The sequence below is a fragment of the Misgurnus anguillicaudatus genome, chromosome 12, assembly GCF_027580225.2.
Source record: "Misgurnus anguillicaudatus chromosome 12, ASM2758022v2, whole genome shotgun sequence".
NCBI classification, from domain to species: domain Eukaryota; kingdom Metazoa; phylum Chordata; class Actinopteri; order Cypriniformes; family Cobitidae; genus Misgurnus; species Misgurnus anguillicaudatus.
In genome coordinates this window covers 33,383,350-33,406,391 of record NC_073348.2, presented here as the reverse complement: position 1 = coordinate 33,406,391, position 23,042 = coordinate 33,383,350, and the positions used below count along the sequence as shown (strand labels likewise).

General features: G+C 42.4%; 2 protein-coding genes across 3 annotated transcripts in view; one reads left to right on the top strand and one right to left on the bottom strand.

Moving 5' to 3' along the window:
* Window positions 1–23,042, top strand: part of plekhb1 (pleckstrin homology domain containing B1) — a 55,811-nt gene that overhangs the window by 16,941 nt on the left and 15,828 nt on the right. The gene's annotated exons all lie outside the window — the stretch shown is intronic.
* Window positions 975–22,617, bottom strand: LOC129446722 (uncharacterized). 2 transcript variants are annotated; one of them, XM_073874447.1, is made up of 10 exons: window positions 22,461–22,617; window positions 20,315–20,402; window positions 19,877–20,099; window positions 19,340–19,590; window positions 13,849–19,247; window positions 4,673–4,850; window positions 4,094–4,308; window positions 3,578–3,844; window positions 3,297–3,403; window positions 975–3,106 (listed from the first exon to the last, which is right to left on the bottom strand). In XM_073874447.1, exons 2-10 carry the CDS (start codon window positions 20,387–20,389, stop codon window positions 2,895–2,897), a joined length of 6,927 nt encoding a protein of 2,308 aa, XP_073730548.1. In that variant the 5' UTR covers window positions 20,390–20,402; window positions 22,461–22,617; the 3' UTR covers window positions 975–2,894. The 2 variants fall into 2 exon arrangements, with proteins under 2 accessions (XP_073730548.1, XP_073730549.1); XM_073874448.1 differs by lacking the exon at window positions 3,578–3,844.

Sequence of the window (23,042 nt, the reverse complement as noted above, 5' to 3'; positions counted from 1 at the left end):
GCATTGGAATGTATGTTTTCCAAAGAAAAACACTAATAAAATACTTGAAAAAATACTTTTAAGTAGAAGGTAACCTCTGCTTGATAGTGACCAACTTGTCAACTCACCTGTGGTCTGTGGACGTTGGCATAAACAATCAATTTACTTCTCCTGTCTGTGTGTGTGTTTTTTTGTTTTTGTTTTTTGCAGTCTGTAAAACGATAACTCTGAATTCTTGTTAAATCTGTTAGTACAGTCTATCGCACAACAGCTTTTTCCCATTTAGACGCGTTTTCCCCTTGTTTCCACTGATTTCACACTGTAATAATGCTGTATATTTGCTATAACAAGCTACACACAGTAGGTACAGTAGGAAGTTTACTAGAGGAAATACTAAAGTATACTATATTAGGCTATTTTGTCATGTGGGATATCGTTTACAATTAATAAATAACTGTCAATCTAATAGGCTTTATGCCCAGCTGCACTACCTCCTGAACCTCAGCCAGCTCCCCGCCTCCCGTCTCCCACCACTGGACAAACTGATTGATTCAGGTGTGTCTGATTTCAGTAGTCACAAACAAACTGATTAATCCAGGTGTGCCTGACCTCAGGAGTCACAACAACAATAATCAGACACACACCTGGATTAATCAGTTTGTCCAACAATGGCAGACAGGAAACAAGGAGCTGGCCGAAGCCCAGGAAGCAGTGCAGCTGGGCACAAAGACCATTGTCAGTGGAACAAGGGTTACCCTAAATTGGTGGAAAATGCAAGATGGTAAATTGACTTTGGCTGGAACAAATGTTGTTCATAATGGACAGATTTTAACTCCTGCATTTGTTATTACTGTATTTGTAATTATGAGAGGCTATAATCATGTATATTATTAGGCATATTCACGTTATCTTTATAATTTTATGAAACGACTCATTAACAGCCATATGTTTGTGATAACACAGAAATATTATAAAATAGAAAGCACACAAAAATGTTGAGTTTTTGAGAAGCAAGAGTTTATAATCCAGATTGTGGAGTGCATTACACTATTTGGTTCAACAGACTTTGTTTTTACAGACTTTGAAAAGGTAAGAAAGAAATAATTATTTTAACAACATTTGATCTGAAATTGTCTTTACATGGGGAACTAAAATTGGTTCTTCTATCTATGTCATCTCTGGCAAAAACTGTTTTAGCCCCTATGTTTAGGAGTGTATTGTAATTTTTTAAAAACACAATAATTCTAGACATGTAAGGAATAATTGACGCCGGGCCATTGAATTATTGTCACGTCTAGTCCGTGACATGTTTTGTGTATTGCACTGATCCGTCTCACCTGGACTTTCATTGACTCATTACGCCAATACACCACACCTGTCATGTTTAATTGTCTTTGTATTTATATGCCTTTGTTCTGTCACACCGGTCGCCGGATTATTGTCATTGCATCCCCGTCTGTTCCCTGTGTTGATGTTCCTGTGTTCCTGTGTTCCAGTATTCACCGTGTCATTCCTCGTGTTTTTTTATCATTAAATGTTATTTATTTGTGAACTTTGCGTATGCGTCCTACTTCCTGCAACCCTGTCGTGACAGAATAATCCGGCCAGAATTGGACGCAGCAAGTTCACGGAGGGCGGCTCCCCCAGGAGTTTCGTCGAGGGGGAGTAGTGACATCGGGGTTCATTCCTCATCAGCCCCGATGTCTCTTGGGGACCACCGTGAGCGATCGCTCGCTCCTGCGGGAGGAGGATCGGCCCAGGCGGTCCCCCAACGGTTGAGTCGTCGTCGACGGTCCCTCGGAGGACCACCATCATGCTCGCAGGGGGATCCGGAACGGACCACGCCCGATCATTTCCCCGGGGTGGCTACCGAGCGAGGGTCTCCTTTTCCGCGAGGGGATGGGAGATGATTTCCGGGGGCATCTGATCGTCGACGATTCCCAGGAGGGGGGTAATTCGTCTGCCTCGGTTCTCGGAGCGATCGCTCCGGTTCTCCTGGCGCAGTCCGGCCAACCGTTCTGTTGGTCTCATCCCGGCGGCTGCCGGCTTCGCCAGGGTCCCCAAGCCCTCCAACCCTCCCTTGGACTCTCGCTACCAGACTTTGTGTGTTGTGTTTTATGTGAGTGTCTGGTAGCCACTCGTAGAGGGGAGGGTTATGTCACGTCTAGTCCGTGACATGTTTTGTGTATTGCACTGATCCGTCTCACCTGGACTTTCATTGACTCATTACACCAATACACCACACCTGTCATGTTTAATTGTCTTTGTATTTATATGCCTTTGTTCTGTCACACCGGTCGCCGGATTATTGTCATTGCATCCCCGTCTGTTCCCTGTGTTGATGTTCCTGTGTTCCTGTGTTCCAGTATTCACCGTGTCATTCCTCGTGTTTTTTTATCATTAAATGTTATTTATTTGTGAACTTTGCGTATGCGTCCTACTTCCTGCAACCCTGTTGTGACAATTATAAGAAAATAATGCACACCCAAGGTGCAATGCTGCGGAGTGCCGGTACACCGTGGGTGTGCATTATTTTCAAACAATTCAAAGGACCAGATTCAATCATTTCTTTTATACCACGGTTACCACAAACATTGCTCTGGTGCCTATTTTTAAGACATTTGTTAGGTGTGCGGTTATCAGAAATTAATGCATACCCACGGAACATTTCTCAGCCAATCAGAAAACAGCATTAAACAGACCCGTGGTATAATTTACTAATACTGAATTGTAATGATTAATTATTCAAATTTTCGAAATGATCTACCAACACCACAAAATATCTTTACTTGCTATGTAATTTGTTTGTAGTAAGTACTAATTCAGTTGCAGAAATGAATCTTTTTTTACTTTTTAAAGTGATCATCTTCATCAACATAATTTTATCAAAAAAATTTTTTTAACACTAGACATTTTCACTTTAATGCTTCCAGAAGCTTTCTGTACTCCGCAGTGTTTACATCCTCGTGTTGATCCTGAGTCACCCACTCATCCAGACGCTCACGCTGGTTCTGATCCAGGATTCCCATGCGGCTGTACTCGGACACCAGGTTTCTGTACCCTGCTTTGTAGTAGCCTCGGATACCATCATCCGACAAAATTTGACACTGGGACAGAATGATTTCACCTGGAATTACACACGAGGATAATTAAATGTAACATGACAGTTCATTGACTCTTGGACTATCAATTGTGCGTCTTGTCTATTGTGCACTGCAATTTTGTCTTCCTCTAGTTTTTCTCTACTAGAAACAAATCCTAGAGTCGTCTGTAAATCATGCATGTTTTTGAAGGAATAACACCCCTGAGTTTCTTACCTAAAGCGTTTTTGAGCTTTTCTGAAGTAAACGGATGATGCAGAATCATGCAGCGTTTTAGCAGAAGCTCCACATCTCCACTAATCAAAGTGTCTGATAGAAGTTTCCTGTAAAAAAGAAAATGTAAAAAACAGACTTCACCTATTTCTTAGCTTTTATTGCAAAATCAACTACGTGCTTAACATTTCTAACGATGCACTTAAAATATTCAGTGCTTATGTATATCTGTATAATTGTGTTCCATAAGGATTTCATCTATAATCGTCGATGTTAAATGTTACCTAGCCATCTGTGACCGGTTGCTCGGGCCTGTGGTTAAAGCTCGTCTGTGATCTTGTCCTAGAACCTCCATGGCAACCAGGTTTTGTCCATTACTGTCCGTTTTTATGCTGCTGATAAGTTTATAAAGCTCTGGGCTTTTATTTTTAAAATCATTTGCTGAGTTTTCTATGGACATCTGAGCTAGTCTGAAGGAGTCCTTCGGTGGTATATGGCTCGTGGTAAATGTCCCAGTAGCGTTCTTACTGGACTTTCGAGCATTTTGAACACTGCCAAAAAATAATAAGAATAAGTGACAATTTGTTAAAATAAAATTAGCACAAAATCGGTTATGTAGATGTTATAAGTTCCTTATGGAATCATTTTAGGAACCTAGTAAGCTTATATAAGTATTTGATCTTCTGTTGTTTTTGTATAACAAATGGGCACGGGACAATGCATACTTCAAGGTGCAATAATACTTGAGGTTGTGAATTGCAACCAAGATCTCAAAAATCGACAGCAATCAGATTCTTTACCTTGTATATTCACCAACGAATCCCAAATGGTACATTTTGATGAGGATACATTCTTCACTTTTGATAAATTTAACGCTCTGCAAGTATTCCTGCAGTGAGGTGTCTGTCTCCTTTTTTCCTCCAGTTATGTTGTATTTTCTGGGGTTTTCGTGAGTAAAGTCGTATCCCATCTGAAGCGCAAGCATGGGTGTGTACAATTCAAAGTTTGTCTGGATCTATTAAGAAATGAAGAGATTAAACACAATCATTTTTTGTCGCATGTGTAGATGACTCATTTAATGATAGGTAAGGAATGGGATTTTTATTCATCAAACGTATGTTGGCCTACCATTTATCCTACACGGGACATGAAAAAAAAACTGAAAGAAACGTTTGGTTCACATGTATGGAGTCTCTTGTGTCAGTGGTAAAGAAATGTTGGGTTGTTTCGAATATAGACAAACCTAACAAATGTGTTTGTCTATATTTGAACAAATAAGGGTTTGAAACAACACAGCAATTATGTCATTCTTTGCAAATTTCCCTCTGGGATGAACAAAGTGATGGTCATCTAAAATCTGTTTGTCGCACTGTGCTCACCTCATTTTTCACTTTCTCACGTAATACCAAAGCTTCCTTCTCTGGGTCTTCAGCCGTGCTGCCAGTTGCTTGCACTACAGCTTGATAAAGAGCGTTCTGATGATCCGATTTGACGCTGATTATTATGCCGTCGTCCTGTATAATACCAAAATGACCGCTGTACAGCTTTGCACTGGCTCTGTTTTCAAATTAAAAGTCACAACATTCAGTACACAAAGTTTATAAGATTTCAGACTGAAACTTATTTCTGTACTAAGGTGACCAGATGTCCACATTTTCCGGGGACAATCCCCCTGTTTTTTGGTGTTCTGTTCTCCACAAAACCCATGTAGCATAATGACCTGAATGCTCATTGGTCCACATTCTGAGTTAGGTGACATCATTCACCTGCGCTTGCATTTAGGCTCAGCGTGTGCGTCTTCAGGAACGCTCGTCTGTTTGCTTTATGCTGCACGCTGTTGTTACCGTTTCCAGCGTGTCTTTTGTTTGGGAACTCTCGCCTGTCTGTTTAATGCTGCACGCTGCTGTAACCGCTATTAGCGTGTTTGTTGTGAACTCTTGCCTTATGGTTGGCTGCACACGGCTGTGACCGGTTTAAACGGATGACAACTTTCTAGTTGCGTTTCCTTCCAACGTGGTTTTGGCTTATTCGGATGGCTGTTGTGCGGGCTTCTGTGGACTTCAGGTACGGGTATGACTGATTTTAATCTATCATTGTCGCCTTTATTGAAGTGTAGTAATTGGTTAGGTGGCAACTCTCCTGCATTTGTTTTGTTAGTTCATTTGTTGGTGCGTGAATGACGACTGCATTAAACTATTGAGTGGGGGTGTCCTTTTGAGTGCCTGGCCCCGCAGTTACGGTAGGTCACATCTTATTTCTGTGACTTGAATGTATAAGTGTATGTGGAGACCTTTTTTTAATTGATTTTGTGAATTTTAGGAGAACTACAGTTCGTGTAGTGTCATCGCTGTTTTGTTATAGGCCAGTTTGATACTACTGACACAATGTTGTGACACCGCTGTGCTTCATCTCCTCCTGCATATTATCTGTGTATACGTAATCCCTCATTGGAGATTAGGTCCATACCATAAGACTTTACAATTGCCTCCTTTTGTTTCCTTTATATTTGTTTTGCAGAATGAGTTAAATTTCAGTTTTCTTTGTTTAATTTTGATGTTGTGATTTGGTTTTCTTGATAAATATTGTGTTTGTAAATTGATTATTTTTGCTATACTGTTTATTTAGTTTAAGTGTGGATTTATGTGAGAAATTTACATTCTATTTTGTCTGATTGATTTTGGTTAACAGATTATTGAATTTGTTTTTTTTTTTGTGTTGCTGGATTGGGCCTTAAAGCTGAACATCAAGGCCTACAGGTGGATGAGTATTTGCCATCCACCTGCTAGCGTATATAACTCTGTATCAACCTTTTCTTTATCTGTGTGGTGCGTGTGTGGTGTGGAGTGTGTTTTTCAGGAGCTGTGGCCTTCTGTACTTAGGAAGCCGTTTCCCCCTATCTTTGGTGGTGGCGTTCACGACGTGTGCTGTGCTTGATCATTCATTCACTGGGGGGCTTGGTGTTGTGAGTGTGTAGTGCGTGTGTGTGAGTGAGGGCAAACGGACATATCCTTTGTAAGGCTGCAGTTTTGTGTTCCTGTGTTGAACATTGTAAATGTAGTTGACTGAGTCTTGCTTGTTTTATTGTGTGTGTGTTTTTATTATTAATTATAATAAAACCTTTTTTGTAATTTTCTATAAATACTTGCGTCTCCATGCTTTTCTGTCATTAGTAGGGAACCTGAGTGGGGATAATATTCTCTGGGTGAGATTCCCGGGGTGGCGTAGTCTAAATTCAACCAATATATATATATATATATATATATATATATATATATATATACTGTTCTCTGCCTCAGTGGCTGCCACACGTGGCGTATAGTCGGCAGGGTTCTGCTTATTATTTTGACAGGGTTTTGGAGACATGGGTATTTGTCTTGGTTGTGTTTTCGTGTGAGTGTATACATTTTGACAAAACAGCGGTGTCATTAACTGTTTCTCCCTAACACCCCTACGTTTTATGTAGGTTTGTGCATTTAATTTGTAATTCTTTTTTTCAATTAAGTGCATCTAATCCATATTTTTCTCAATTTAAAAGTTGCTAAATGTGGATGTTGAGTTGCATGAACTGCGGGACCTGGTTGCCCAATTGAGGACGGAGAATGAAAGGTTACAGGGACAGCAACCCTCAGTAAGTGCCATAAGTGATGCGCAGGGTAGTAGCGCAGCGACACCTAGGCCATTAGAGGTAGGTGCTGGCACTGAAGCAGTTGATAGGTTTGTTTTCGTCCCCAGGGACCGGAAATGCCCAAAGTTTAGTGGTAAATCTGGAGTAGATATTAATGAGTGGGTTGAGGAAGCACAGGCCTGTATGCGGGTCCGTTGTCTGTCCAAGGCCGATAAAGCTTTTTTTCTCTTTGATCATTTAGAGGGGGAAGCACGAGAGGAAATCAGGCATCGTCCTGAGGCAGAAAAGGCAGACCCTGATAAAATTATTGCGGCACTTCGTGACCTGTATGGTTGTTCTTTATCGTACGTAGCACTACAAGAAGCGTTCTTCTCCCGTAGGCAACAGGAGGGGGAGACTTTGTTGGAGTTCTCCCTCGCCTTGATGGGCCTCCAGGAGAAGGTAAAACAACAGTCACCAGCCGCAATGCCAAATGCAGGGGTTTTGCTACGTGACCAGTTTGTCGAATTCGTTTTAGATCCAGCATTGCGCCGTGAGTTGAAACAATTGGTTCGTCGTGAGCCGTCCTGTAATTTTTTACATGTGCGTAGTGAAGCAATAAGGTGGGAAAGGGAGGGGATGTTGGGCGCTGCAAGGGCTCGAAGCCATTCCCTCCCATTAGCGTATGGCGTCCAATATGGGATGCAAGGGCGTTCGGGGTTAGAGGGTGCTGGCTTGGTGGCCAGATCGGAGTTTGACGAGTTAAAAGAAATGTTAAAACTTCAACAGGAACAGTTGGGCCAGCTTACTCAAGGGCTTGCCCAGTTACAGGGTTTGTCCTTGCAGAAGCCCTCCCCTCGCAGGGGTCCTGTAATATGTAGACGTTGTCAACGTGCTGGTCACTTCGCTAGAGAATGCGATGGTGACCGGGTGTCCCCTCGCCCTTGGCCTCCCTCCGCAGTAGTACCCGTATCTGGGGGAAGACAGTCCCGCCCAGCACAACAGTCGGAAAACTAGTTCCCACCGGGCTACAGAGCCATAGTCCGGTTGGGGTGTCGATGGGCTCCGTTTTTAATCACGTTGAAAACATGCCTCTACTAATTTCGTCCTGTCCACATCTTGTTGCTCTCTTTGGTGGGGTTTCAGTTCCCTGTTTGGTGGACACTGGTTCGATGGTGTCCACCATTACAGAGAGCTGTTTCCGTAGAGATATTGCACCGGGAGAGCAAGAAGAGCTTAAAATGTGTCATTGGTTGCAGCTGTGTGCGGCAAACGGGCTCGAGATTCCATATATTGGCTATGTAGAGTTAGACATTGAGCTTTGTGGGACTTTGGTGCCTAAGTGTGGGGTGCTTGTGGTCAGAGATCCTCCTGGTGGCATGGGTGACAAAGTTCCCGGTGTGTTGGGGATGAATGTTTTGCGCCGATGCTACCAGGAGCTCTTTGGTCAACTTGGCCCTGAAATGTTTAGTATGCCTTTTGTTACTCAGGTCCCGAGCGCTATGGTTCAGGCACTCCAGTATTGCTGTCGCGTTGATACTGAACCTGTAGAGGGTCGTGCGGGTCAGCTCCGTGTTCGTGGCCACCGGGCTTGCTGTATACCTGGTGGCACAGTGAAATTTGTCGCCGCCACATGCTCTGAGCACTATTCTGATTCTCCTGTGCTTTTTGAGCCAACTGAACGGGGGTTACCTGCGGGATTATTGGCATCTCCTGCCTTAATTCAGGTCACCCGGGGCACTGCATATGTGCCCATTGTGAACGTCGGGACTTCTGATGTCATGCTTTATCCCCGTAGTCCATTAGGAACTTTGGATCAGGTGCTTGTTGTCAGCTTACCACATGATGTGGCAGAGATTCGATCTGTTGCCACCACTGTCCAGACTCAGGTTCCCCAGGTGGTTCCCACTATGGAGGAACAGATTAATGCCTTAGACTTGCCAGGATTATCGGTGAGGGAGGTAAGTCAAGTGAAGGCATTGCTTCATAGATACCAGTCAGTATTTTCGACCCATGAGGGGGATTTGGGGTGCACTAATTTGTTGGCTCATGATATTCCCCTCATGGATGACGTTCCAGTTCGGCAGCGATATCGCCGGATCCCGCCCTCTGAGTATGAGGTAGTTAAGGCACACATCAATCAATTGCTTGAGGCACGTGTGATTAGAGAGAGCTGTAGCCCCTATGCTTCACCGATAGTCCTGGTGAAGAAAAAGGACGGTACTCTACGCATGTGCGTAGATTACCGTCAATTAAATGCCAAAACCCGAAAAGATGCATTTCCCTTGCCTCGCATAGAGGAGTCTCTAGATGCCTTGTCAGGGGCCTGCTGGTTCTCAACTATGGACTTGGCTAATGGATATAACCAAGTCCCGGTAGCAGAGGGGGATCGGCCGAAGACCGCTTTTTGCACTCCATTTGGCCTGTTTGAGTACAATCGTATGCCATTTGGTCTCTGCAATGCCCCCAGCACCTTTCAGCGACTAATGCAACGCTTGTTCGGAGACCAGCAGTGCCAGTCGTTATTATTATATCTTGACGACATTGTAGTGTTTTCATCATCTGTGGCACAACACTTGATGCGTCTAGAGGTGGTCTTACATCGTTTGGAGAGTGAAGGGTTAAAGGCTAGGTTAGGGAAGTGTTTCTTTTTCCAGAAGGAGGTGAAATATCTAGGACATATTATTTCAGCTGAGGGAGTGTCCACTGACCCCAGTAAAGTTGAGGCAGTGGCCCAGTGGCGCCGCCCAGAGACGGTCAAGGACTTGCGCTCGTTCTTGGGTTTTGCAAGTTATTATCGTCGCTTTGTGGAGGGCTTTGCTCAATTGGCCGCCCCTCTACATCGGTTGGTGGCAGAATTTGCAGGGTCTAAATCTAGGAAGCATACAGTTGAGCACTTTGGGATGGCATGGTCTGAAGAGTGCCAACAGAGCTTTGATGCTTTGCGAAGTAGGCTCACGTCATCTCCGGTGCTGGCCTATGCTGATTTCTCCCGACCTTTTGTTCTAGAAGTAGACGCCAGTCATAGAGGACTGGGAGCAGTGCTCTCTCAGGAGCAAGGAGGCAAGGTGCGACCCATCGCCTATGCGAGTCGTAGCTTACGGCCCACTGAGCGCAACATGTCAAATTATAGCTCCATGAAATTGGAGTTTGTAGCGCTCAAGTGGGCCATGACAGAAAAATTCAGGGAATATTTGTTGGGGCAGAAATGTGTTGTTTATACTGACAACAACCCCCTGAGTCACCTGAATTCAGCAAAGCTTGGTGCTACGGAGCAGCGGTGGGCCGCACAGCTTGCCTCATTTGACTTTGAGATAAAGTACAGGTCCGGCCGAAGTAATCGTAATGCTGACGCTCTTTCAAGACAGGGTCCTTCTGGCTGTTATGGGTTAGACCATGCGCTTTCTGGGACTAGTTTACCAGAGGAGCTGCTGTGTTCGGTGAGGCAGGAAGAAGCAGGTCTCTACGTTCTTCAGGCAGCGGTGTCCGCTCTACCTAGTTACTCTACTGAAGAGATGAGAGTCCAGCAGCGCACTGATAGAGTCCTTAGTGAGGTATTACAGTTTTGGGATGGTAAAATCTTTCCCAATGGGGAGGAGCGCAGAGGGCTCTCCAACCCAGCACGAGTCTTACTCCGCCAGTGGAATAGGTTGGTAGATCGGGAAGGTATAGTGTACCGCCGTGTTTTTCGTTCTGATGGTGGAGAGGAGATTCTTCAAATCCTTCTCCCTTCCTCTTTGCGCAGTGAAGTATTGACCCTGTTGCACCAGGAACACGGACATCAAGGGATAGAGCGCACTCTTGAACTGGTGAGGCAGCGCTGCTATTGGCCGGGTATGGCAGCAGAAGTGGCCCAGTGGTGTCGAGATTGTGAGCGGTGCCAGGTTGCCAAAGACACGCAGCCAGCTGCTCGTAGTCATATGGGCCATCTGTTGGCATCTCGGCCTAATGAGGTTCTAGCAATCGATTTTACTGTTTTGGAAGCCTCTCAGACTGGGATAGAGAATGTTTTAGTGATGACTGATGTGTTCACTAAATATACATTGGCTGTTCCAACTCGAGACCAGCGTGCTGAGACAGTTGCTAGGGTGTTAGTGGGGGAATGGTTTTACAAGTTGGGTGTCCCTGGCCGAATCCATTCTGACCAGGGGCGCAACTTTGAGTCCATTCTAGTGCAGCAATTATGCAGATTGTATAACATCAAGAAGTCCCGGACAACCCCGTACCACCCTGCGGGTAACGGACAATGTGAGCGATTTAATCGCACATTGCATAATTTGCTGCGTACCCTTCCCCCCTCAAGAAAGCGGGATTGGGCGTCTTGTCTCCCGCAAGTGGTGTATTATTACAACACCACTCCCCACCAGGCCACTGGCGAGTCCCCACACTTTCTTATGTTTGGGCAGGAGCCACGGCTCCCGGTAGATTTCTTGCTTGGAGGGGTCCAGGATGTGGTTCCTGGCGACGTGCACGAGTGGATTGTTGAACATCAAGCAAGGCTACAGGCTGCTTTTGAGGGGGCCAGTGCACGGCTAAAGCTCGCAGCGGATTATCGAAAGGCGACTCATGACCAGCAGGTTAGGGATGTTCCATTGGCTGTTGGCCAGCTGGTGTATTTGAAGGAGTGTGGTAGACGAGGACGCCACAAAATCCAGGATGTGTGGAGTCCAGTGGTCTATTATGTAGTGAAAGCACCAGAGGGTAACGGGGCTGTGTATTCCATTGCATCACGGGAAGAACCCGATCAGGTTAAGCATGTCCATCGTTCCCTATTGAAGGGACGAAGTCAGGTGGTGACTCCGGAGTTGAGTCCTAGTGATGTGCCTTTAACTTTGTTGGAGACAGTGTATGAGGAAGTGGATGAGGTGGACTGCTGGCATGTGGTCCCGAGGGAACATCAAGAGGCAGGTGAGCCAGCCTTGGGTGGTCCTGCTTTGGTTGAGTCATCCACTAATGATGCAATGTCGGTAGTGAACCCAAGCGAGCCAGACCCTGTACAGGTGGAAGTAGGGGGTGGCAGTTTGGCCTATGTCTCACCAGGGGTCATATCCCTGTCTGGGTCAGACCATGGTCAGGCGAGGCCGAGACGAACAACTGCAGGACAACACTCTAACCCTCACCATCTTCCTAGGGCATTAGGAGGTTTTGGGTCTACTATTCGTTCAGCAGCCAGCTCTAGTTCAGTCTCGGTTTTTAGACCCTGGAGTTAAGTTCATCGTCGGGACGACGTTGCAAAAAAAGGTGGGGTAGATTGTAGCATAATGACCTGAATGCTCATTGGTCCACATTCTGAGTTAGGTGACGTCATTCACCTGCGCTTGCATTTAGGCTCAGCGTGTGCGTCTTCAGGAACGCTCGTCTGTTTAATGCTGCACGCTGCTGTAACCGCTATTAGCGTGTTTGTTGTGAACTCTTGCCTTATGGTTTGCTGCACACGGCTGTGACCGGTTTAAACGGATGACAACTTTCTAGTTGCGTTTCCTTCCAACGTGGTTTTGGCTTATTCGGATGGCTGTTGTGCGGGCTTCTGTGGACTTCAGGTACGGGTATGACTGATTTTAATCTATCATTGTCGCCTTTATTGAAGTGTAGTAATTGGTTAGGTGGCAACTCTCCTGCATTTGTTTTGTTAGTTCATTTGTTGGTGCGTGAATGACGACTGCATTAAACTATTGAGTGGGGGTGTCCTTTTGAGTGCCTGGCCCCGCAGTTACGGTAGGTCACATCTTATTTCTGTGACTTGAATGTATAAGTGTATGTGGAGACCTTTTTTAATTGATTTTGTGAATTTTAGGAGAACTACAGTTCGTGTAGTGTCATCGCTGTTTTGTTATAGGCCAGTTTGATACTACTGACACAATGTTGTGACACCGCTGTGCTTCATCTCCTCCTGCATATTATCTGTGTATACGTAATCCCTCATTGGAGATTAGGTCCATACCATAAGACTTTACAATTGCCTCCTTTTGTTTCCTTTATATTTGTTTTGCAGAATGAGTTAAATTTCAGTTTTCTTTGTTTAATTTTGATGTTGTGATTTGGTTTTCTTGATAAATATTGTGTTTGTAAATTGATTATTTTTGCTATACTGTTTATTTAGTTTAAGTGTGGATTTATGTGAGAAATTTACATTCTATTTTGTCTGATTGATTTTGGTTAACAGATTATTGAATTTGTTTTTTTTGTGTTGCTGGATTGGGCCTTAAAGCTGAACATCAAGGCCTACAGGTGGATGAGTATTTGCCATCCACCTGCTAGCGTATATAACTCTGTATCAACCTTTTCTTTATCTGTGTGGTGCGTGTGTGGTGTGGAGTGTGTTTTTCAGGAGCTGTGGCCTTCTGTACTTAGGAAGCCGTTTCCCCCTATCTTTGGTGGTGGCGTTCACGACGTGTGCTGTGCTTGATCATTCATTCACTGGGGGGCTTGGTGTTGTGAGTGTGTAGTGCGTGTGTGTGAGTGAGGGCAAACGGACATATCCTTTGTAAGGCTGCAGTTTTGTTTTCCTGTGTTGAACATTGTAAATGTAGTTGACTGAGTCTTGCTTGTTTTATTGTGTGTGTGTTTTTATTATTAATTATAATAAAACCTTTTTTGTAATTTTCTATAAATACTTGCGTCTCCATGCTTTTCTGTCATTAGTAGGGAACCTGAGTGGGGATAATATTCTCTGGGTGAGATTCCCGGGGTGGCGTAGTCTAAATTCAACCAATATATATATATATATATATATATATATATATATATACTGTTCTCTGCCTCAGTGGCTGCCACACCCACAACAATAAAAGGATGAAAACATTCAAAAAGGTTTTATCCCCATTTAATTCATAGATAATAACAAATAAGATTTTAAAGATAATTGGACCATTAAACTAGGAATGGTTCCCACTTTTCATTTAAAAAATCTGGTCACCTTATTTCTATAAGTAAGGTTTATAATGCTCTTACTGTGATGGATCTGCAGCTTCTGCAGATTTGGTTAATCTCAGTTTTATATCGCCCGCTGATTTGGTGGTTCCCGGGTAACGCTCCTCAGTGAGCTGTTTTCCATTTCCATCAACGACAGTCAGTTGAATTCCTTTTCCACTCAGCAGGTTACTTTTTGTAAGCACGTACATATCGAGGGGTGTAGCGGGCTGATCGGTTTTGCAAATATCTTCTGTATACTTTGTATACAGCTTTGTTTGGTCCACACCTGACAGCCCCTTTTCTTCCTTGTGGCTCGTGGATTTCTTGTTGTGTTTTTCCCTTTGGTCATTGAAGAAACGGCGAGTTTTATTTCTGCTCATGACACGATCTACTGCCTCTCCTGCTGCATTTTTTAACTGACTTTTAAATGTGCTGGTCATTAAAGTGGTCATGTGTTCAGAACAGGAACTGATGAATTGCTCAGAAACCTTTTGAGAGATAACCTGCATAAGTTCTGTTTTAAGCCGTTGTACGTCGGGTAAATTGTGTCGTCCATCTTGGTCGTACTTTTCCAGTTCTTTCTGAAGCTCACCGATGCTCTCCAGTAATTCGGGAACAAATTTCTGGTCTATGATCTCCTTTGTTGGTACAGCTCCCAACATTTGAGTGAGATTTACTGAGTACTCAGCCACTTTCAGAACTAGCGTTGCTGATTCAAGTACACCAGACAGTTTGGCTTTATTCATTAGGTCTGTTGCTGCTTCACACACATCCAAGAGTCTGCTGATAACCTCCCGTGCAGTGGTACAGTCCAGTATGAGCTCAGGAATTATCTTTTCGCACAGCACCCCTACAGATTTTTTTAATTCTTTCTCATAATTCCGGTCAATCTTATAATTCTCTTTTTTTAAGGCAGCTTTCGGAATGCCTGAGCTGATGAACTCTTCAAGAGTCTGATCCAGTTTGCTGTTCTGCTTCACAGATGAAGTGACCAAATCTTCAAAGCTGGTTTGTAAAATATCCTTAAAGACTTTCTTAAGTGCCTCGTCGATTGCGTAGTTCATGGCAGTGATGACAGTCTGTTTCCCGATTTCCTTAACAGCAAATTTAGCAGCAACTTTGAAGTTCTGTTTGAGTACGGCAGAAGACGACATGCTTTTCATCGCAGTTTTAATAGATTCTTTACTGAGGGCTGATAAACTGGACTTAGCAGTTTCTTTTACCGAGGCAAATACTGCCTTTCCTGATTTGATGAATTCAGATGCAACAGTAGAGAAAGACTTTGTACCATTGAGGATACTTTTTGTTGCTTTACATACAGCAGTAACTGCTTTCTTGATAACGCTAAAGCCAGCCGTTAACAAAGCAAGCCCAATGCTGATACTCTTAGATATTGCCCAAGACACCCAATCGAATGTGCCTTTTATCATCCCTTCTATTCCACTGATCATGTCCGACACCCCTTCTGAAATCAGACCCATTCCAATCTGACTGGCTGCTCCAAATGTCAAAGCCCAAACAAGAACTCCAGCGAGAACCTGGACCACTCCGAGTATGAAACATATCAAAGCATCAATGCAGAACTTGGGTTTCTTTTTGACCTCAAAAACAACTCCCAGTCCATAGTCGTACAGCGATCTCAGTTCATTGTTGACTATGAAGTTCTTTTCTTCAGACAGCATGTAAACCGAACAGTCCTCTGTAATGGCATCATCATTGTTTTTCTCCAGCTCTTTCAGTTTGTTCCATGCATTATCAATGTAAGACATCCAAGACTTAAAGATGTTCATTCTGGCCTCCATTTGACTCTGAAAGTTGTTGTTGTTGTTTGAGTTCTGATCTTTGTTACCAGTGACTGATAGGTTACAAGACACCATTGTGTTTGAGACTTCTGAGACATAGACATCAATGGATGTTTTCGCATCTTCCAGCAGTTTCATAGCATCTGCTTTATAGTTCCCCTTACCAAGATTGATGGTGATGTACGCCTGGTTATAGAGTGCCACAGCCTTGTAGTGCGGGTCAAAGTCCACAACTTTTTGCCAATAGGATTTTGCTCCATTATCGTTGCTGTTTTTGTTTCGGCAATGTAGATCAGTTCTTACAATCGCCTGTCTGACATGATCGTAGAAGTTATCGCATTCTCCTCGCAGCAGCTTTTCACTTGTTTTATTTATTGTCTTGATAAGGTCTGCTTCAAGTTCTTTGAAGTCATCATGTCTGTTGATGTGATCCTCATGAAGGGTCAACCACAAGGCCCAAGACTCTTTCAAAGCATTGACGGCAGGCTGATAGTCAAACTTAGACTGATAATGTGTGAAACACTCAGGAATATCACTGAGCTGCATTTGCATGGGGTTCAGTTTTTCTCTGTGGGTGTAATGACCATCGAAGTCTTGCAGTAATTTGCAAAATGTGGAGAACAGATTTTCCTTTAGGTTTATTTCAACCAGCTCATCACTTTCCATGTCGTGGATTCGTTTTGTTTCATAATCCTCTCTCAGCTGGCGCATGATTTCCACAGACTGACCTTGGTAAGCTGGTGCGAGATGATCGCAGTTCACAACCATCTGAACCATCCCGGGGTTGCCTTTACGCGACGTGCGACCAAATATTTGTTTCTCGACTCTCCGGTTGGGTGGAAAGTGAGTAAGAAGAACGAAGAGACCACCGCACTTATTCACACTTTCATCAACCTTAATGTCTGTTCCTCGTCCACCGAGATTTGTAGCAATGATGATTCTGCCTCCACAGAATTTCTCTCTTTCAATGTTGTGCTTTTCGCTGATTGTGTACAGAGTAATCTGTTCTGGCTTTAATCTGCCTCCGTCTTGTATTTTCTTGTGCAGTTCATCTGCTGTTTTAACATCTTCACAAATTACCAAGACAACTTGTCCTCTATCTGCTACTTTCCATGAAGTTTCACAAATAGTCTGGATCCATTGGTGATTCCCACCTTTCACCTGGATGACCGGAAGCTCCGTCACCCTTTTGTGGCGATGTGCAGGTACAGTGTAGCTCTTTGCTTTGTAATGTCTTTCCAGAAAGTCCCAATCTGCCTTACCTCCTAATGTACCAGAGACACCAAATATACCACTTCCACTGAGGTACCTTTTGAAATAATGGAAATTTGACATGTAGTTTGTCACGTTGGATGACGGCGAAATCGCAAGTTGGTGCTTGAACTCCAAAAACTGTTGCAGACCGTTACCCCACTTCTTGTTTTTCTCCAGCACGCCGCTTGCTTTGAAGTCTACTGGAATTATTGCATCATACTCGTGTCGGTCATGACTGTCAGCAACGTCTCTTTCAGCGGCCGGTGAGGTGTCTATCATGTATTCTCGGCCATGCGACATCTCAATGGCCCTTATTGCATTTTCAACAAAAACTGGTAACTGACTCTCAATGTAGCTTCTCAAGAAAACTGGGATGACAATGAAGCTGTTGGATTCTTCAGCTGTTTCGAGGTTATCAGAATACCTGATAGATGACTTTATTGTGCTTATAGTTGCATCAATGAGTGATTTCTCAGACATGATTTCGCATGCCAGTCCTCCTTCCAGCAGTAGCACTTCCACATGAAGTTCACCTTGTTTTTCCCGATTGTCAAAACGTTTGGCTTTGTTGTTTTCTAAAGAATAGCACTTAAACACCACACTGTTCTCCAAAACCTCCTCAAATATAGTCAGAAGATCATATTGTTCTAAAACTCCAAGTTTTTTCATGATCTCAGAAATAGCGTTGGACATTGGATCCTGATTCAAATCGTCTTCATTTTCTTTTTTGCTCTCAGCTTGATGTATCATTTCAACATCCTCCTGGGTGTAGAAGCCCAAAGTCACTCCGGGCAACAAGATCTCATTTGCTGAGAAGTTTTCTGATGTTTCCAGTCCCATAACGGCTGACGTTACAGCTTTATGAAGGTACTGTATCCTGGTCGCCCATTTGATCTCCCCTGCTTCAAGCATTTCTACTGGTTGACATGTAGATATCATGGCCCATATGTTGGAAAGGATTTGCTCCACATGCCTAAATCCACTAGATTCATGAGACAAGAATGTCACTTGAACTCCATTGTCCAAAGTCATGTAGTCCACTTCATCCACTATTACAAGCTCAAACTGCCTTTTATCGCGAACAGTCCTCTTCTCAAATTCTTGTTTAAGTATGTCTGCTGCAAAGACTCCAACTGTGCCATATACTATTTGCTGTCTGTAAGCATGTCTCAGACATTCCTCCTGTTCCTCTGGTGAACAGACACTTGAGAAACGTGGAGGTACTACAGATGAAGTGACACCAAACATATTGAAAAACTTTTTCCACTCTTCTTGGTCGCGTTGGGCAAGAACCGGAGAGCTTGTTACAATGTCCACTTTGGTTCCACGAATGGCCAGAATTGTTGCAAACATGGCTAAAATAGAGGACTTGCCCTCACCTGTGCCAATCTCCAGAAGACATCCTTTATTTCCTGTCAGCTGTGTCAGAAGGAGCAAAAGCAACGATGCTAGTTGTGTACATCTCGGAAAATAGCCTTGAATTTTTGTGTTGTCTTTTGTGAAGATTGTTGAGCAGTCTTGCACTGCTATTGACATTCCAATCAATACATCTTTTAGAGTGTTTATATCTGGGTTTGTAAGATCAAGAGATGATATTTTCTTTTTCAAAACGTTGATTTGCTCCTCTGTGAGGTCCACCAGTTGATATTTTGGGAGTTCTGACTCCATGTATCTAAGCACATCCTTTAACAGCACCAAAACTTTCTCTGGGCAGTTCGCTTCACGAAGTTCTTTCACAATGGTATCAGCATCTTTATCCTTGTCGCTTTTCATTTGTTGCTCAAGAAACATTAAAGGGGTTTCATACGTAAGGGCAGAGAGAACAAGAATGCAATCCAGGTGATAGGTTAGTGCTGTGTGAAGAACTGAATCAAGTTGATCACATTTGATAGCCGGACTTTTGCAAAGAAAGAGCATTATTTCTGTTGGCGTCCAGATTCTGTTGAACAACATCTGACCCAAAATATCTCTACCTTGTGGTGAAATCTCTGAAATCATGTCAAGTACATTTAGTAAAATACGTTCTGCCAAAGTTGCATTTGTGGCATGAAGCTGCTCCACCAAACCCAAGAGAAAGTTGTACTTCTTCTCCCAGCCAAGTGGCTGATCTCCATCATCTTTAGCATCTTTTAGCAGAATGAACTGAAGAGATGCCTCAAGAACTGTGAGCATCTCAGTAAGAGACAGTTCATTATATCCAACAGCATTATCAAAGGTAAACGGAGACCATACTGGAAGGTTGTTTTCTGTACAATATTGAACGGCAAGTTCATTCTGGAGCGTCTTAATCCTGTCCCAAATCTGGTAGTTTTGTATTTCATTGTCTTCTTTGATCTGGTACTTTAACAAAAGCTCTTTGAATTTTTCTTGCACATCAATAACCTACATAAATAAATATGCAAAAGAATCACATATTTCATCACATGCTGTATACACATTGTTGTAATTTAGCTCAATCCGAATTAAAGTCATACCTCGTCCCTCTCGATCGCTGCAGCATCATCTTCAATTTGCTGATGAAGCACCTGTAAGCGTTCGTGATGCTGCTCGAGACCTCTGAAGCTCTGCTTTTCACGAAGCCGCTCGGTTGCTCGAGAAAGCTTGAGTCTTGACGATTCACTTTCACTCTCCAGCTCCTGTTGAATCCTTTGCTCACGCTCTAAACGTTCCAGACGTCGTCTTTCCTCCTCTTGCTGTCTCTGTTTTTCATCTTCTTCTATTTTTCCTGTTTAAAGACATCATCAGATGCCAGTGGCAGTCAAACACAGACTCTCTCTTACACACACACACACATGACTGTCAACACTGTAATTCTACCTTGGTAACAAAGTTTGCGATTTCAGCTACAAGACACTTTTTACAGAAAATATGATATTAATTAATTTTTTACATCTTGTGATCCATGACAATGAATGCCAAATTATTAAAATAACTAAAAATAGAATAATTAAAATATATATATTTTTGGCTGTATGGTGTAGTGCAGAAATGTTATGTTTGCATGAACATACCGTAGTTGCTGCAGTAATGAGTGCCACCCTCAGAGGTGCAGTGCATCTGAATCTGCGAACAGTCATAGGTTTCCCTTAAGATGAAAGAGGTATCGCCTTTATGAGTGTTAAACTCATACTTAAAACTATCCCAGGTGTGATTTTCATATCTGATGTAAATATAACGATGGATGAGCCTCTTCTCCTCATACGATTCTGTGCAGCCAGGATTGACGCGTCTATACTGGAAAGCAAAATTGATATTAGAAATTCCATTTGAAAAGCAGTAAAAAAATTATGTAAACCACAGACTGACATTGTTGTGAGATTTCATGTCCAGATTTTAATTATTATTTGAATCATGTGTGCTAACTAGGATAAAGCATGTCTATGAAGAAGGATTTATAATATAGAATTGCATAATGAATTTTCTATTGTCAATGCACCAAAAATTCTTACCCCATTCCAACTGTCTTGGGTGGCAAAGTACCAGGTATAAGGAGTCTGATTTTTGACTGAAACCCAGGCACCCATTTTTCAGGATATTCTGTTACATTAAAACATTAAACATTGGTCAGTATTTAACAGTGATGCAAGGTATATTATTTATAACTTAATCCAACCCATACGTCCACTTTAAGGGCACCAGCTTTAAGGGCACCAGGGTCCCTGCAAGTAAGCTTACGATGGGCCTGTATGGGCATAGCCTAAGGGCCCGCACAGGTTTGCTCAATGGCGAAACGTTGGCCCCTTAGCGCTGGCCCTGCATGGGCAGCCCTTACTTAGCTCCCAGGAAGCCCTCACATAGAGAAATCCCCCGAGTTAAATGAACACTGCTGGATGTATATATTGTCACAATCTTACAGAGTGTTAAAAAGTAACACTGAAGCAGAATTAAAAGCTCTGTTATCCCTTTTCTCACAATCTCTGTCTGAAACCTAAAATTGCATTTTACATCTTACTTGTAGAGTCATTTTCTTACTTAAGGTTGAGATTTTGTTTCATTGAAAGTCACCATTATTGTGATCAGTGGTTGATTTAGTTAAACTTGACTTCATAGAATCCACGATGCCATGTATCGGATCCAGATGTCTAGAACCTCCAGCAGAAAAATAGGCCCACAACATTGAAGATACAGCAGTATATTTCATTTTACACATGGGGTACATTTTACCCCTGTGTGCACCAAATTAATGTTGAGTGTTTGCTGCTAAAAAAGCAATTTTTTGCTTCATCTGACCAAAGGGTCATATTTACAAAGGGTATGAATAATTTCAAGCTTGACTGTATGTGAGTGTGTCACGGAGAGCAAGTGTCCAGCAGAGGCTGATAATTCTTCCTTTTCTAGACAGACTTTGTATCCCTTCAGTCTAGACATGTGATTTTATTGCATTGGAAATCAAATCACCTGCTTCTTGTTGTGGTTACAGCGATAATTTACCTTATCCAACTGGAAAAATAGACTGAGGGGATCATTAAAATCCAGGACTCCTGAAAACGCTTGAAAAATAATTAGCCCAAAATTGCTCATGTATATTAGTAACTGGTTAACAGTAAACATGTTATTTGGGATATTTGTTAATTTCTTGGGGAAAATTTCATTCATACACCACTCTTAAAAATGTGTTATAAAAGGTTATTTACAGCAATGACATAGAAGCCAATAGAAATCTGACATAAAGCCTATTGTCTACTGTGTTGAGAAATAAAAAGAAATAATTTTTAGTGTTAAAACCTCTTTATTTAATGCTTTATTTATTTTATTTTAACAGCAAACAAAAACAAACAAACAGACAAACAGTTTTAAAAGGTCTACATGTCCAATATTCTTATGTGACAACCAACCCCGCAAGCTATATGTGACAACCATCCCTAACTGACTTCTTGACAAACATGATAAGCTAGCTGCCACACGGCTTTAACTTGACCTCTAAAAGATGACTCAAAATAAAGCTACTACTTTTAGCTTTTTAATGAGTGTTTTGTTTTTGAGTGACTAATATCCTACAAGATCTCAACACAAAAACAACACCAACATAAAATGTACTCTGACCCATAAAAATTAAAAATTGTCTCCTAACCTCAATGTTTTGTGTCTGCTCAGCAAAATTTCAAGTGCAAATGAGTAAGCTATTAAAGGCTAACAAATTGATATCAAAATTGTACCCCAGTGCCATGTAGTATGTCTGGAATAAGCAGTGTGACTGACAACCAACCCGTGAGACAACCAGCCCCGGTCTCCCCTATTCCCTCCAAAAACGTGTTGTCCTTTTTGTTACATTTAAAACGCATGCATGTTATTTATTATATATATGATATTTTTTATGTTTTCCGAAAATAATAAACAGATAATAATAAATGCATTCTCTGAGAAAGTTTTACTGCAAATGTCACATCACATCAATAATGTTGGAATTGCCCATACCTTATTTGCTGATATATTTTATTGATTTATACCCTAATAAAATTGTGCTCATTATAAATAATAAGTATTTATCTACCCGTTAAACAGTCCTGGTAAAGCAGGAGTACAATGTATGCAAATTCTCAAATGAAAAAGCAAAGCAAAAGCATTTTCATTCAGTAAAAAGTGAAGCCTACTCACTCAATCCTTCAGGGCAAGCAGTGTTGAAAACGGAGACGAGATAAATGTTGAAACTTCTTCAGCCACACGAACAGTGATCGAAGTTTCCTGTTTATAAATGCTCATACGAGAACGCGTCTGGCGCTCGTGCTTGTTATCTTGAACGCGGCGGGGGAAGAAAAGGTGATTATTTAGGGCAGGCTATGTTTTCATTTTTTGCTGATGCATGATTTCTGTTGTGATGAAGAAACCTTCTATCTTGGTTGTAAAAAATATAGTGAATGGTGTGTTGTAAAACAGTAAAGTGTAAGTCTGACTGATCTCACAACCATAGGCTGCTGATCAGTTCCGATATATTAAACTGTAAATATTATTTTTTTACTATAATATAGGCTAAGGCTCAAAATGCTATACTGTAGGCTATATTATAATTTAAAAAAAGCGAGAACTCGTGTGTGTGTGTGTGTGTGTGTGTGTGTGTGTGTGTGTGTGTGTGTGTGTGTGTGTGTGCGCGCGCGCGCCTTCAACCCTGCTGAAAAAAAACAATAAAACCATTACAGAAAATTCTAATGGTTTTATTGGTTTTATTGGGGATTTCATTGG

What these genes read in the sequence shown, in the direction of transcription:
- LOC129446722 (XM_073874447.1), bottom strand. Translation starts at nt 20,389, where the DNA reads ATGGGTGCCTGGGTTTCAGTCAAAAATCAGACTCCTTATACCTGGTAC. An exon ending in TTCGTTGGTGAATATACAAG is followed by an intron (nt 3,845 to 4,093) that starts GTAAAGAATCTG and finishes ATTTTTTGGCAG; the next exon opens with TGTTCAAAATGCTCGAAAGT. An exon ending in AACCGGTCACAGATGGCTAG is followed by an intron (nt 3,404 to 3,577) that starts GTAACATTTAAC and finishes TCTTTTTTACAG; the next exon opens with GAAACTTCTATCAGACACTT.